At 41.8% G+C, this 15,495-nt stretch overlaps 1 protein-coding gene across 1 annotated transcript; it reads right to left on the minus strand.

Annotated features, from left to right (window-relative positions):
• Positions 1-333: 333 nt before the first annotated feature.
• On the minus strand, positions 334-9,910 carry IDS (iduronate 2-sulfatase). The gene is made up of 9 exons (XM_059824485.1): positions 9,884-9,910; positions 8,992-9,128; positions 7,229-7,406; positions 6,271-6,359; positions 4,805-5,005; positions 4,045-4,215; positions 3,252-3,378; positions 1,563-1,736; positions 334-868 (listed from the first exon to the last, which is right to left on the minus strand). The coding sequence occupies exons 2-9, from the start codon at positions 9,121-9,123 to the stop codon at positions 366-368; spliced, it is 1,575 nt and encodes a 524-aa protein (XP_059680468.1). The 5' UTR covers positions 9,124-9,128; positions 9,884-9,910; the 3' UTR covers positions 334-365.
• Positions 9,911-15,495: the final 5,585 nt, after the last annotated feature.

Raw genomic sequence — 15,495 nt, forward strand, 5'->3', positions numbered from 1 at the left:
ACCCTCTGCACAGCCTTTCAAACACAGAAGTTTCTCTTTTTCTACCCTTCACACCACCAGTTTCAGCACAGATAATGAATTTTAATTCTTCAGTCACTACAGAACCAAAAACCACAGAGATGTTTCACAGTAAGGGTCTGCATATCCTGTGTGGCCTTTTCAGAAGTGTTGTGAGCTTGTGCTTGAAAACAGAGCTGCAGAAGTTCACTCTGACTACTTCAGTGTAATAAGGGCTGTAACAAGACAAAGGCAATAGCTAGTGTTTCAATACAAACAGGATTTTAATTCAATCCAAGTGTTTTCCGTACAACAAAAAGGAAGTGTTAGTTCAGTTGCAAGAACACACACAAAGAAGTTTCTGAACGCTAGTGCTTCAGGAAGCCAAGAATTTTTTTGAAAAACCAACCATGTAAGGTATTGTTATAGATGTTATAATCCTGGTTTGGATCAGTCTCCACCATGTACAACTCTCCTGCATGGACATCGTCAAAGTTAGCACTGAAGTTGTTTGGATTAAACTGAACCCATATGGTATACCTGTAGTCAACTGTACGCATGGAATAGCCCATGATTCTGATGTCTTTCAGCTTCGGCTTGTCAGAGTTCCACTGAGGAGTGTCTGCAGGGCGGGGATATTGGCTGAAAGCAACAGGTTCTTCATTAAAACACCTGTAAGTGTCATCACACCCATCCTTCTCTTCCCCCACCTCCTCTTCAGAGGCATTAAAATACCGGACAATGCTTGCCCCCTCAGTGCACAGTGCAACATGAAATGAAGTCTCTGGGCACACAGGAGGAACTTGCAGACCAGCAAGTTCCGCAAGCGTTGAAAACAGAGACACAAGCTCAACCACTTTTTTGCTTTGCCCTAGAAGAAACATCAAAATACAAGTTATGGAACATGATGGTTTGACAGACACTGGTAGAACATTTTAGAAACTTACTTGGATAATTAAGTTGGTGTTTTATTCAAAGTGCTTTGTACTGGATTTGTGGGGTAACAAGATCAAGGTAATTAAGGTGTGGCAGTTAGCTCTGAAGATGCTAGTCTATGCCTTTATGATGTATTTTTAACAAGAAAGTTTTGCGCTTATGTTTCTCAAACATGCGGCCTTCAAGACAATGACATTCATTACTTGAAAAAGAACTCTTCAGAAAAACAAAGCAAATTCCAGTGTCAATAGTTTAACACAACAGTGCCTCCATCAAAACGATGCCACCATTTTAAGTACAGATGCTACACAAAGAGTATTTACTAATCACTGTCGGAAAGACAGCAGCCGCAACTACAACAGGTAGGTCAAATATCCTTTTAGGCATCTACACCACACAAAAATAAATCGCCTGCTGTGTTAACACAGACATCTAGCTGTTTTCACTAAAGCAGATCTAACCAAAGCAAAAGTTTGTGTCCAAGGATTCCCTTCACCATCTTGCTCCTCATCAGTACAAGAAGCACAGTCAATGACACTGACTTAAGCTGACTGTAGGCAAAGTATTATTACATCACCACTTCTTTACCTATATCCACTGCAAACAAACAATAAATGCTGGAAATTTACCTTGAGGCACCAAGCCTAAAATATGGCTAAAAGGATCAAGGTAGGGAAAGACCCTCTCTCCTCGACTAGCAGAGGAAGTTGTCATTCCTGGTACATAAAACATCAGCGGCACACGGGTAGCAACATCAAAATTGCTGTATTTTGCCCATTCACCATGTTCTCCCAGGGACCATCCTAGATGACAAAGAATACAATTCAGAGCAGATACTGGATTGTAATTTAGTAGTCATTTCTTTTTCACTGTAAATTGACTCTGGGTGTCAAGGCCACTAGTCTGTTATCAAGGTTATATTAAAAGGCAAATAACAATCTGTATTTAAATGTAACACGATTTTACTCTAATGTGAAAGCTATTTCAACAGCCACCTGAATCTTGCAACTTGATACTCTTTGTAAGGAAATAATTACACCTTTCCTTATTTCCCTTACTCTAGATTAGAATTAGGAAATCAGCATTAAAACAGCAGAAAAGAGGAATTGGGGTGTGTCACAGTGCCTGCAAGAGTCTCCAGATCAATTCCACAAAGCACTTATTTAAGTTTTGGGCAGCTGCCAGCTCTCCAATACTCCTGTTAACATTGTAACTGAACATCCCTTGGAGCCAAGGCTGGTATCTATGCCAGACTGCCAGATCAGGATGTTGCCCCTGAGGAAGCAATTGAGATGAAAACACTTTAGCTCTCCTCTTCCTCTTGGAAGAGATGCCAACATGACTTCCTTCCAGGCAGATTTATTGCCAACTTCACTTTGGAGGAAGACAAAGGAGCTCTGTGACAGCTATGCTAACACATGATTTTTTTTGATCACTTTGCTAGCCATGGTACTGGAAACAAACTGTTTACAGTCAACCACTGGAAAAGAGGAATTCAGTTTACAATGGAAAGTCCAAGTCAAAATGGCAAGTCAGAAGGAACATCTAGAGTCATTTTAGTACCAGAAGTATTAATCCCATTGCTCTACAACTCATAAGGGCTTGTTTATACACACACACTTGCAGAAGTCAACCCAAATTAACTAAATACGTGACTTTAAATTGATTTAGTTAAGCCATATCCTAACTGTTTTAAGTCAGCTAAGCCATCCCCCAATTAAAGGGATCGTGGGGGGGTTATTTTAATGAATAGTATTGAAACAAACATTAAATGCTTGAGGTATTTATCCCATGATTCAAATTCATTTTTTTACCACCAGAATCCAGAGCGTGCAAGACCTCAATTATGAGGGGGGAGCCATATTGCTATCAGTTTAGATACCCTGCAAGCAGCAATGACAAGTGCAAGAAAACACACTTCAGCAGTTAATGAGAAAGCCTGTCACCCACTGTACCAGATGGCTCTCTACAAATCATAAGGGGGAAAGAGTGGTCACTATCCTTCCACAGCACTGTACCCAGCAACAGTCACTCCTTAGGTAGGAGGTGGGAATACAGCACGCTCAGCCCAGCGTCCTGGCAGACAAGTCTCATCACTCACTAGCAAACCCTCAACCTGATTAAAGAGAGGTGCCTGCAGGCGGATAGAACTGTGCAGCCACAGAAGCCTGTGACAGACCATTTAATTAAAGACAGTCTAGCCCGATATACAAGGTATGGTAGCTCTGCTGTACATTATATAAACACACACTTGGATTAATATATCAGCACTGAGTTGCACAATTAACAGTGAGCTGGAGAAAGATTTAAATGCTTACCATGATCAGCAGTAAAAACTACTATTGTGCTATTTGAGAGTCCTTCATCATCCAAAGCATTCAAAAGCAGGCCAACTTGCATATCCAGGTAAGAAACTGCTGCGTAATAGCTCTGACGAATCTGCCGCTGCAAGTTAAGAAAACAAAGGAGACTAAAAAGAAGTTAGCTTTTCCCCCAGACATAGACACACTGGAGAACCAGTGGGTGGCTGTGTAAGTAAAAGAACTAAAGGATTTTACTTGCAAAGCTTTATTTTTTAAGTGTCTGTAGCCTGATTAATGTCCCAGAAAAGGTAAACAGGGAGGGGGCAGTTCGAAAATTCTATCTATATCCCAGAAGTTCTTCCAAGCAAGATGTTGCAAACCAATCAGTTCTGCTTCTCTCAGTGTTCAGCCAGTGCACCTTATTTTGGCATAAGCACTGCAAAGTCAAGGAAAACCTTGCAGAAGATACACTGAGTGACGGCTTGAAACAGATAAACATATTCAGATAATGAAAACAAACACAACATCATTAGCTGCTATATACATTTCCTTATATATAAACCAGGAACACATACTAGTATCACCAGCTGATGGCTGATCTCTTCCTCCCTGTCCCCACTAGCCTGACTGCAGTTACAGTGAAGGCTTGCCCACAAAGCTAGAGGTGACTTTGCAAGGCAGGGAATTCATACTATTTGCAAACTGTCAGCTGCTGAATACCTGTGAACATCTAAGAGCAGCCGACTGGTCCCTTGCATTTGAACAAGTTAAGGCAGTTTGACTTCAGTGCACTGTATTGACAGCTTACCTGGAAGTCATCTGGAAGTGGTCCATAAGGGAAACTAACATTTAATGCTTCCACATCATCCCTCTGTCTGATATCCATCCAGGGGTTGTATGCCACAGAAGGTAGTTTCTCAGGCACCCAGGGATCTGGGGCTAATGTCATGTTTTCCAACGGGTACAACCTGAGAAATTCCTTTAAAATACAAACATACATAAAGACTGCCCTCACCTCTAAAGTAAACTTTGTGTTGTAAAGCAGCAACCCTTCCATGACCCTTTAATATTCTTACAGTTTACAAGGCTTCACTCCCCTTCCTCCAGAATGTAAAAGGTAGCAATATTATGCTAGTTAGCCCCAACCAATTCCTGAAAAATAAGTACCTAAAACCAGCCTCTTGTATTCAAAGCCACACTGAAATAAAAGGTCCAACATCACTTCCTCTGAAATGAGTAGGAGTTTTGCCACCAACTCAGACAGGGAATGGAGTACAAGATCTTGTAAGGCCTCATTATGTCATACTCCATCAAGCTGAACACTATCTCCATGCAACAGCAGTCACTGTTATGGTGGTAAAAGCCTTGCTTTTGGCTGAGTGGTCACAACTCATTCTCATTAAACATTCTGAAATGCAACACAGGCGACCGCTAACGTTACACCAAATCAAGGCCGGTTTTCAGCTTGCTTTCCAGAAACAATAGAAATAAAGCATTTGTGGAAACAGCTTTGAAAAGCAAAAGCAATGCTTGTCTAAGTTCCTTTCCCCACAGGCTCATTTCCTCACCTGTGGGTACCTCAGCGGGATATGTGGTTTGTGGTAACCGACAGCCAGGAAGAATTTTTGCTTCTTGGTTTTCATAACATTCAGTAAGTGCATGGCCTCTTCAGTGCTCTGAATGTCAGGCAGAGTACCACCGGGCATTTCTGTCACATCCACTGGGCACACCAAGTTAGCATAAAGTTTTCCATCTTTTCCCCTGCAAGTCTTCAAAAAAAAAACCCCCAAGAATTAGTTAAGTAACTTAACTTCTGTATAAGCAAAGAGAAATCCTCTGCTCTGTAACTTTCAAACCAATTTGTTTCTCAATCCTTCTACCAAAAGACTGCAGATTGGATACGTAAAGGAATTTCACAATTTCTATGAACGCTAAAAGTGCTGAGTACATTGATGACTGAGCAGACAGCTTCAGGAGCTGAAGAATGCAACTTCCATGTCTATGGAAAAGCACAATCCTCTCTAAAGCTGGGCAGAAGATTAAACAGAGTCATATGGGAAAACACACAGCTTCTATGATGAATAGAATCTCTGACCTATTGGCAAGAAGGCAGAATTTGGTTACACTATATACATGCATTTTTAATCCTTCTGATCCCAAGAGCTCATACAAAGTTGCCTGGAAGCTATTGACTTAGTATCTGAGCAAATGCCAGCAGTGGCTGATGTATAATCTGTGAAGAAAGATAAATTAGACTAAACAGTTGCCAGGAAAAGGTGGCCTCAGCAGGGTGTTTGGGAGAGTTGCTAAGTGAACATAGAGAAAAGTATGTCATGGATGCAAATACTGTTATTGTTAAAACCAGTCTTTTTCAGCAGTAAATGCAAGAAAAAAGCATCGCCAAGGCTGTCTGTAGCCTCATGGCTGGAGCTTCTAGCTTTGCAGTGTATAGACTCCAGCACATGACGCTATCACAACATTTGCATAAACATAAAATAGATTCTTTTGGGCCACACTTAAGAGTAATGAACATTCTAGAAAACTGAATCAGATTATAAAGTTTCAGATTAAAGATTTTAACTATGACCTCCACCCGGCTCAGCCCCGAGCTCTCCATTGAATTGATTTAAGTTCACCAAGCCTATTGACAATGTTTTGTCACTTACTAAGCAGAGCAAGGTTAGTGTGGAAGTTGACAACGGCACTTTTCAGATAAAGGAATTCATGACCTAGACACAAATTAAGATCACTCTTCCTTGCAAGCACTTTTACATCTCAGTAACTTAAGTTTCCAAATACTAATTTAGAAATACTTAAAATATCTGCAGGATAGGCACATGAATTAACACGACAAGCAACTGAAGAGATAGGTCTTCTTTTGGAAGACAAAGAAACAGAGTATCAAACTGGCTAGTTGTTTCCCTGCACAAGGTTGCAGTCTCAAAAACCACAGACTATAGCCTGTGCTTGACACAAAGAATTTGATTATATCCTGAAAACCCTTCTTTTTTAGGGTCCCACAAATCACCCTTACCTTATCATTTTCATACTTTTCAGTTGAAGGATGAAAGGGTGGAATAGACCAGCTGTATGGATAGTCATCACTGTAATTGGATGAAACCCCTGAAAAGGGTAAAGACATTAGAAATGCTTTAATAGTTCACTGAACCAGGAAAAGCTCAAACACAAGTTTAACTTGTTTTCAGTCTTTTTTTTTAAATAAGCTAAATGAAGAAACTTTCCAAATTATCTTTGACAATTGAGAAAAAGAAAACCAAGAAATAAAAGTCAAAAAGTTTAAGACAAACATTTTTCCCTGAAATACACCTTTTACTGATGAGAGAGACTTAAGCCTCTTGAAGACCCTTACTTCAGGGAACAGCAACAAAAAAGCACCAAAAAACCAGAATTAATAACAGTATTTGTGTACATCCTTAATTAGCTTTACTATCAATTGAAAGTTCATATATACACACAAGTTTAGTTCTGGGGTAAAGAACTACCAAAAAGAGGGTCAGTACTACATTATTTTTCAACTCGGTAGTGTTATTGCTTTTTAACTAGTGAAGTAATTTCCTATTTATCTGGTAGTATTAGTCATACATTCTGTATCTCCTGATCGAGACAGACAGCCTGTTATGAAACATGAAACGTGCATATGCAGAACTAAGACAATGAAGCTGTTCAGTAATTTCATCTTCATAGCTAACTTCCAGACATATTTTTAGAATGTTAGACATTTATTCCCACAAACCCTAGACAAGATGTGCAAATATTCATTAGATAAGAATCATCTAATATAATCTCTAATGCCTTAAGATTTGAAATTAAGATTTAAAGACAACCTACAATCATTGTACAATCTGGCTCATGATTATGATTTAGGTTGTCAATATAGACAAGAATGATGCAGCTGATACTTATATGTAAAGTCTGTGAGAAGATACACATTAAGCATGTGTATATTAAGCAGATGACAATTCAAACCATACCAGGATGAAAAACCTTCCCCACAGATAGCGTCACGTAGCCATTCTCCTTGAAATACTGGGGCATCGTGGAATAGTTTCCTGCATGTACTCTCCAGTAGGAGTAGAAGTCATACAGTCGGGTAGTATCAGGTCTGCGTCCAGTAAGAAATGACACTCTACTGGGAGCACACACGGCTTGCTGAAGAGAGAGACAGGCAAAAAGAGAATCAATTCGGAAAAAAAAAAGCAAAACACACATACGAACTGACTTAGGTGTAGCTGGGCAAAACATCCGAAGGCTCAGGAACTGCAGTGAAAGTGGTTTGTATCACTTCAAGCTAGAATGAACAGCACCCAACTGCAAGATTTTAGCAAGATATACATTTACCCATCTATACTTTTTCCTCAAATAACCAATTCCTGAGCACTAAAAACTTTGGCTATGCAACCAGTAGCACAAAGAAAAAGTCAGGTTGCATTAAAGACTGTGCTGACAGAAGCCCAAAGCCTAGTTGATCTGCACTGCCTTAAGAATAATGAAAAGGATAAACATACAGAAGGTCCCAGGTTACAGTCCAAAGGCCTCACCAATTCTGTTTCAGACTGGCAAGAGCTAAGAGTTATTGTTCTAAAGTGCTAATCCCTGGTCAAAATTAGACTCAAACTTCCAATTTCTCAACAGAGAGAAACTTGGTAATGTAGGCATCCTATGCAAAGTTGTCATGGTTTAGTCCCAGCCGGCAACTAAGCACCACGCAGCCGCTCGCTCACTCCCCCACAGCGGGATGGGGGAGAGAATCAGAAGAGTAAAAGTGAGAAAACTCGTGGGTTGAGATAAAAACAGTTTAATAGGTAAAGCAAAAGCCGTGCACACAAGCAAAGCAAAACAAGGAATTCATCCACTGCTTCCCATCAGCAGGCAGGTGTTCAGCTATCTCCAGGAAAGCAAGGCTCCATCACGCGTAACAGTTGCTTGGGAAGACAAACGCCATCACTCCGAGTGTCCCCCCTTTCCTTCTTCTTCCCCCAGCTTTATATGCTGAGCATGACGTCATATGGTATGGAATATCCCTTTGGTCAGTTGGGGTCAGCTGTCCCGGCTGTGTCCCCTCCAACTTCTTGTGCACCCCCAGCCTACTCGCTGGTGGGGTGGGGTGAGGAGCAGAAAAGGCCTGGACTCTGTGTGAGCACTGCTCAGCAATAACTAAAACATCCCTGCTTTACCAACATTGTTTCCAGCACAAATCCAAACCACAGCGCCCTACTAGCTGCTATGAAGAAAGTTAACTCTATCCCAGCCAAAACCAGAACAAAAGTATTCAAATAAAGAGCAGTTTGTAAGCTTTTGAGTCCTGCATTTAAGAGCGATGCTTACCACACAAGCTGCCCCTTCATAGAAGTCTATAGAATAAATTTCCTCAAAAGAAAAAAATTAAAATGTAAAAAATAGTCTTTTATAAACAGTAGGAAAAAAAGACTTCTAATTTAGTAAACCAGCATTTTTAAGCAGCTAACAGTGCTAACAGTGAAAATGTTTGAGTGACATTACACTCCTTCAAGGGCTACACAAATATAATCATTCAAATGCCCTGTTTTCATTTTTCTCACCTTAGTAAAGATAGGTTCATACAGTACAGCTCAGCCCAACCATTTATTTTCTACTGGAAATACTTAAGGTTAATAAATACTTGCTTTTTCCAATGGTCTGCCTAACACCTACTATGATAAAACCAGTAATTATTTTGCATAGAGAAAACTTTTTTTTATTAAGTTATTTACCTCACCTGTGCATATGCATTGCTGAATACAATACTTTGAGAAGCAAGTTGATCAATGTTTGGAGATTTCACAAGCTTATCTCCATAACAGCCCAAAACAGGACGCAGATCATCCACAACTATAAAGAGGACATTCATGCCATCTATGAAGAAACAGAATTAGGAATGTATTAACTTGAGCTCCAGTAAGTAGAGGCTACTTTATGCAGATTCCTTTATCAGTTTTTAACCCTGAAGTATACTTCAGAAAAATAAATAAATAAAATCAGCAAGAACATCTAATATCTTTGTAAGGAAATGTAAATATTGGGATTAATTCCTTCAACATGTAGGAATTCTTATTTGGCCTAGACAGAACTATATTGGTTTCCACCTCCCTTCCTATTTCACTTCTTCCCATGGCATTTTCTTCAGCCGCCTTCGCCTTCGGTTGGCTACAGACAGGTGGTGTGACATAAAGGGGTATTTCATAGTTCTACCTACTACTGAATTCTACAGCTTGCAAGCTTTGAGAGGGGTGTCAAGCCGCACGTAAAACCCAAACGCTGTTTTGCTATATATCCCTGCTCCAAACAGATAAAAAGAAAACATTTAAGATAACTGATTACACACGTATTTTAAGGACGCCGCCTTAAGGAGGAAGCTATGCTGTGGCTCACGGAGGGGACGGGCTGCTGCAGGCGCTCGGAGCCCGCAGCCTCTCAAGCGCAGAGGGAGCTGCCTCAAAAGGCTGCGCGACACCAAGCGCGAAGCTCCGGGGGCCGCGGCCAGGGCCCGCCCGGGCCCTTCCCCACAAACCCGGGGCGGCTGCGGGGACGGGGCGGCCCCGCCCGGCGCTCCCGGCCGGCCCTCCCCTCCCCTCCCGCGAGAACGAGCCCCACCCGAGGCCCCGCCGCACCTCCGGGCCCCACCGCCGCCTGCGAGGCGAAGGCCTCCCGCGGAAGCCCCAGCAGGGCGAAGCAGAGGCAGAGCCGGGCGGCCGCCGCCATCCCCCAGAGAGGCGGCAGGGCCGGGCAGACCGGCTTTAGGCCCTCCCCGGGGCGCGACCCCCGCCCCAGCTGCCGGTGCAGGCCCACTGCCAGGCTTTAGCCCTCCCCGGCCCAACCGGCTTCGACGCCGCCGCCGGGAGGACGCCGTTCCTCCGCGCCCCCACACGGCGGCGCCGTGGCCCCGCGCAGGCGCGCGGCCCCGGTGGCTGTTGACGGGGCGGGGGGGCGCGGCGGTTCCGCGCGGCGGCTGTAGCGGGGCGGGGAGAGGAGCCGCGGGGGCGGCGGGAGGACAGCGCGTCGGAACGGGGCGCTGAAGCTGCCGCCGCTCAAGAGGCAGCGCGGTAGGGCCCGGGGGCTCCCCCGTCCGTGGCCACGCTTACTCCTTCCTGGAGCCTCTGGGCACTTACCGCGATGGCTCCCTGGGAAAGGCCACGCTTAATGGCACGCCGACAATTATTTCCTCTCATGCAAATAACGCTGGGGAATGAGGAAATCACGGTTTAGTATTTAGAGAAGCTGTCTCAGAGTCGTACTTTACTTTAATCCTATTTGTTAATCAGTTCTACAACCAGTTAGCACTTAACTTTTGTTCTTTAAACACTATTTCCCGAGTTACCTCAAGACCTGGCAAGGTCAGGTTCATGTTGGCTGTTAGTGTGCAAGTCCCTAATACCAGTATTTTTGGCAATGACTTGCCATCTGTGAGGTCTGGGAGTCAGCTGGGCGGGTCAGCTATTCACCTGCGCCAGGGCTGTCTCCTGGGTGGCTGTACGGCAGGCAGGGCCTTGCGTTCAAGCATCTGACCTCTTTTTCTCACCTCGGCTGTAGTGATGGTCTGGAGGGCCGGGAGAGCACAGAGAAGTTCTGATCACTTTTTTGACCAGTCCTTCAAAGATCAGTCTTGGCTTTAGCAAACAGAAAAGCTGCATATTGTCCCCTCCCTGTAGTATTAAAAGTTTCAGGAAGAACTAGTTTTATAAAAAGCTCTGAAATTTTTCATGGTTCCTATCTTTAATTGTGGAAGAGAGAATAGATTTATTGCCGGTATTCCTGTAGAAAATAAACTTGCTGTTAACTGTACAGATGCTTCCCAATCTGCAACTGTAAGATTATCAAAGACCAAGATGGTATAATAAAGCTGCTCACAAGAAGGTTATAAAAGAATTAAAAGACCATAACTGTGTAGTCTTAAACATTTAACAAGCAGGTAAAGTGATGACAAATGTTGAAAATACACAGCCAACTTTTCACTCTCTTGCATGTGAAAACCACTATGACAATGGTACCTGTGATGGCATGGGGATTTTTCTTTTTTAGCACGTGTTAGGTGCTCCTTTGACTACAGATGGCAGATTAACAGTGAAATGTACTGGCAAACATCAATGTCTTTAGAATCAGACTATTAAAAAAAACAACTAAGGAAAAAAGCCGCCATTTACAGAAAAGCAATGCATCTCTAATTGAATCTATAATTTTATTCGTTCTGCGCTTCAGGACTGTATCAGTTGCTCTTTCTTATCGAAATGAAAATGTTGGAAGCATGAGTTCTGAGACAGCAATGCCCTAATTCATCACTTTTTTATACTGAGGACTAGCATACAGGAAGAAAATCGATAGCTGAGTATGAAAAGTTCAGATATCAGAGCCTGCCTCATCAGAGGCAGGCAGGCAGGTGGATGAGTCCTTCTGTGCTGCTGGGATTGTACAAATTGTGGTATTTCTGCAACTGTGAAGTTACCTGCACTAAGAGAAATTGCCATGAAAACAGTCTTACTGTCCAGACTTTCCTAGATGCTCCTCTTTTTTTTCCCACCTAGAAATGTTATTCAAAGGAAATACAAAGATTTTGAAGGCTTGTCTGGGATTTCTGCATACCCTATCACTTACTCAGAAGCAGGACAGTAGATTTACTAGATGCAATTAATTCACAGCATGTCCGATACGTAAATAGCACAAAGCACGCACAAAACTTGATGCCTTGTCGAGATGTTGGACGTATTGTGCATCTGCACGTCAAATGGAGAACAGATTCGATAAGCCAAGCTCTTCTTGGGTTGGCTGGATCTCCTGCGCGCTTGCTGTGTTGGTGGCTCGTACACTACCTCCGATACATGCAAGGCACAGCACACAGTGCATTTGTGCAAGTCCTCTATACATACATGTGATACAACCCAGATATGCCAACCGTACTGCACATGTATTAAACTACATGTGCAAGGGAGAATATGAAGCAGAAATATAGGAAACTGTATGTGTCTGGAGGATCTGAAACAGAAATACAGGAACTTTACCCTAGAACCACCAAGGAATTCCTATCAGTATTCCCCAAATTGGTGGCTTCTTTCACTAGAGCGGGTATCAATGCTTAAAACAGAACCACCTCAGAGCCAGAAGCAGCCTTTTTCTCACCTCTGAAGAAGTTGACAGAACTATGAAACTGAATTCAATCTGAAAATTTTTGTAATGCAAGATAGCTCTTTTGTTAAACTACCAATAGGAGTACTTCAGAAGAGAGCAGATTTACTGGAAAAACTATAAAAACCAGGAAGTGTAAGCTAGTTAAGAAAAACATACAATTCATCAGAGTAAAGCATTTTCAGATGTTTGCAAACAGTACTGAATGCCTTCGTTTCCTATAATTGGTTTGCTTTGATAACTCTTTAAGAGAATGGGATAGAAAATAGCCTGTTTCTCTGCTCTGTAAAGAATCATACCTGAGGCTTGAAATATATTGTGTATGCACTCACCATAAGCTTACCAGGAACACTGGCTAAAATGTTCTGTCACAATCCTGTTGTTCAGTGGGATGTGTGCTTCAGAAGTCCAATACATGATGTCTTACACAGTGTGTGCATACACATTAAAGCACATATACTTTCTCTAAACTAGTACAGTGAAGTTTATGTTTATGTGGATCTTACACTTCCTTTCTACATACACTGGAAATGCTTGAATCAAATCAAGAACCCTGTTACTACAAATTCAGTTACTACAGAGTACACAAGGTGCAACCAGCTCATGAATATTATCCAGTGTATTTGATGATTGCATATTTTGGAATTTATTTTGTGTATAAGCAGTGTATCTCACAGGTATCAGCAACCCTCCTAGCATAGATGCGCTGCTGGAAATGTGTTGAACAGTGCATCCCCAAGTGACACTTCTCTTCATTTGGAGACTTTTTATGGAAAAAAACAAGGAATTACTTAGCTATTGCACATGCATTTAATTACCATAACGCTTGCCTCTCTCAAATGCAAATATGTTAAGTGGTACTTGATATGGATCTCCTGGTTTGCCTAACATGAGTATTTAGCAATCATCTTAAGTTCAGTCCACTAGAAGAATAAATTACACAGGAAAAATTCTTTTTCAAACAGTACACAAGTTCTGATGCTAAAAAGCAAATTGGGATGATGCCAGGTGAATGATTGCAGACACTGAAATCACAGCCCTAACAGAATGTCTTCGACAAACTGGTCTCACAGCTCAGGTGTCCACTCCACCCCGGATGTATGGGCATCTGAGCATCTGAGCTGCGTCTCATTCAGCTCCTGAACTAAACCAGTGCTGTATTGGGTGTGATGAGTCAGGAGTGTAATAGGAAAGGTTAAACCTAAACCTTGCCTGAACTGGAGATACCTTGTAGAACACTCCTCCTTAGTCATTCTGCTAGAAGTCACGGAAGCCCTTATAAATGTCAGCCGCCTCCACCTACCACCACCACTGAGTATCAAATCTCACAATCTGATAGCTTAGCAATATGCTGAGGCATATACTGAAGGTTTGGGCATCTACACTAGTGCTTGCACAAGTGTTAGTAATGTAGATGAGGACACCAACTAAATATCTTAAAATCAACTATTTTCTATGACAGACGCGTATTAAGACATGGTAAAAATTCAGCACAGCAATATTTTTAGCGGGAAAAATCCTATTAATGCAACTCTGTAAGAAATAGCTATACTATCAGACCCATAGCAGATCTTATAAAGTAGCATTTTCATGCCTGGGGATGCTTTCCAATAAAGTTTCCACTTGTACACTTCCTGTTTAAGGGAGGATTTAATCAGTTTTATTTGGAAACTGTACTACTTTTGTCTTCAAACCTTTTGAGCCAAAACTCAAGAAACTAAGAGATAACAGTCTCTGAAGTCAGCATCTGAGGAATAGGTTATAAATAAATCAATGCAAGTATCAGAGAAATAATTTTATTTTGCTTTACAAAGTATGTGATCAACTTGGCTTTCTCTGCTGTTTCCCTATGCTGCAAAATGGCTTTGATCCTCTGTTGGATGGAGGACAACAACATGCCAAGGAATAGCTTCCAAGATAGGAATCAAAACTAACATTAAGATTTGCAGGTTTTCATGTTCTTCGTTTCCTCTGACAAGGAAGATAAAGTCTGCTTCTAAGACTAAGTGAATATGGTCAGGCAATCTAACATAACTCTCAAAGAGCAATGCTGTTTTCAGTGAATCAATATAACTAATCACAAATAGATTATCATTTATTTCTCATGCATTATAGAAAGCATTTGACTAATCACTACAGGAAGCTTCTGACTGGCAAATTTATTTATCCCTAAACTCATTTTTTTCAAAAAAAGCACTGGTTTCATTTCTGTTTTATGGACTGATGAAATTCATTTCTGTACAAGTTGCTATGAAGAAAATGAGAGAAAGGCCTGTTAAAAATATTAACACCTGCATTAATATCTGTCGTCTTCTCTGGCACATATGGTGAGGAAGGGAAATACCTATAGCAGACATGGAGCTGCCTGAACCACTGAGACATGATGTGGATAAATTTCTAAACAGCATTTTTATTTTTGAAATATTCCATAGCTCTACTTTCAGAACCAAAGCAAACATACTTTTAAGTCATCTGTGAACATTAGCACTCAAGCATAAGCTAAAAACATCGTATCAGAGGCATCTGCATAGACTTTCAGTTTGTTAACATTCTTATGATAAATTATAAGATACTGTTGTAGGCTGTCCTTGCAGTCTAATCTGCAGAGCTATGCACTAAAAAATACATTGTAGGCCTTAGTAGATAATACATTCCTAATCCCAAAATACTCATTATAAGCCTTCATTTCTTATACAGTCATTTCTCCACAGCTGAAGTGAGTCATGTAGATCTGCTCACCTGCAGCGTGCTCTCTCTCTCCCCCAAGTCCTAGGTTAGTGATCTCACACAATGAGTTTTCCCAAGCACATGTCGTATCAGAGCTGTTTCTAAGATACTACTTAGACTGACTTCAGAGTATTGGGCAATAGGTGAGGCAGGTGCTGTTACCACCACCAAAAGCAATGAATCAAAGGCACACCTCAGTCACGGTTTCTCCCATTTCCTGTGTGGCCTATAAACGTGGCAAATTAGATTCTACCAGCTCCGTCTCTGATGTGCTGGCTAGAGAAGAGATGGGTGGACTGAGGAACTGGAGTTCTTCCTGACCCTTCCTGCACCCGTTTCAGGAAATGTGCCTACAATTCAGGTAATGCTCAAAGAAATC

Source organism: Gavia stellata, chromosome 14 (genome assembly GCF_030936135.1).
Source record: "Gavia stellata isolate bGavSte3 chromosome 14, bGavSte3.hap2, whole genome shotgun sequence".
Classification (NCBI taxonomy): domain Eukaryota; kingdom Metazoa; phylum Chordata; class Aves; order Gaviiformes; family Gaviidae; genus Gavia; species Gavia stellata.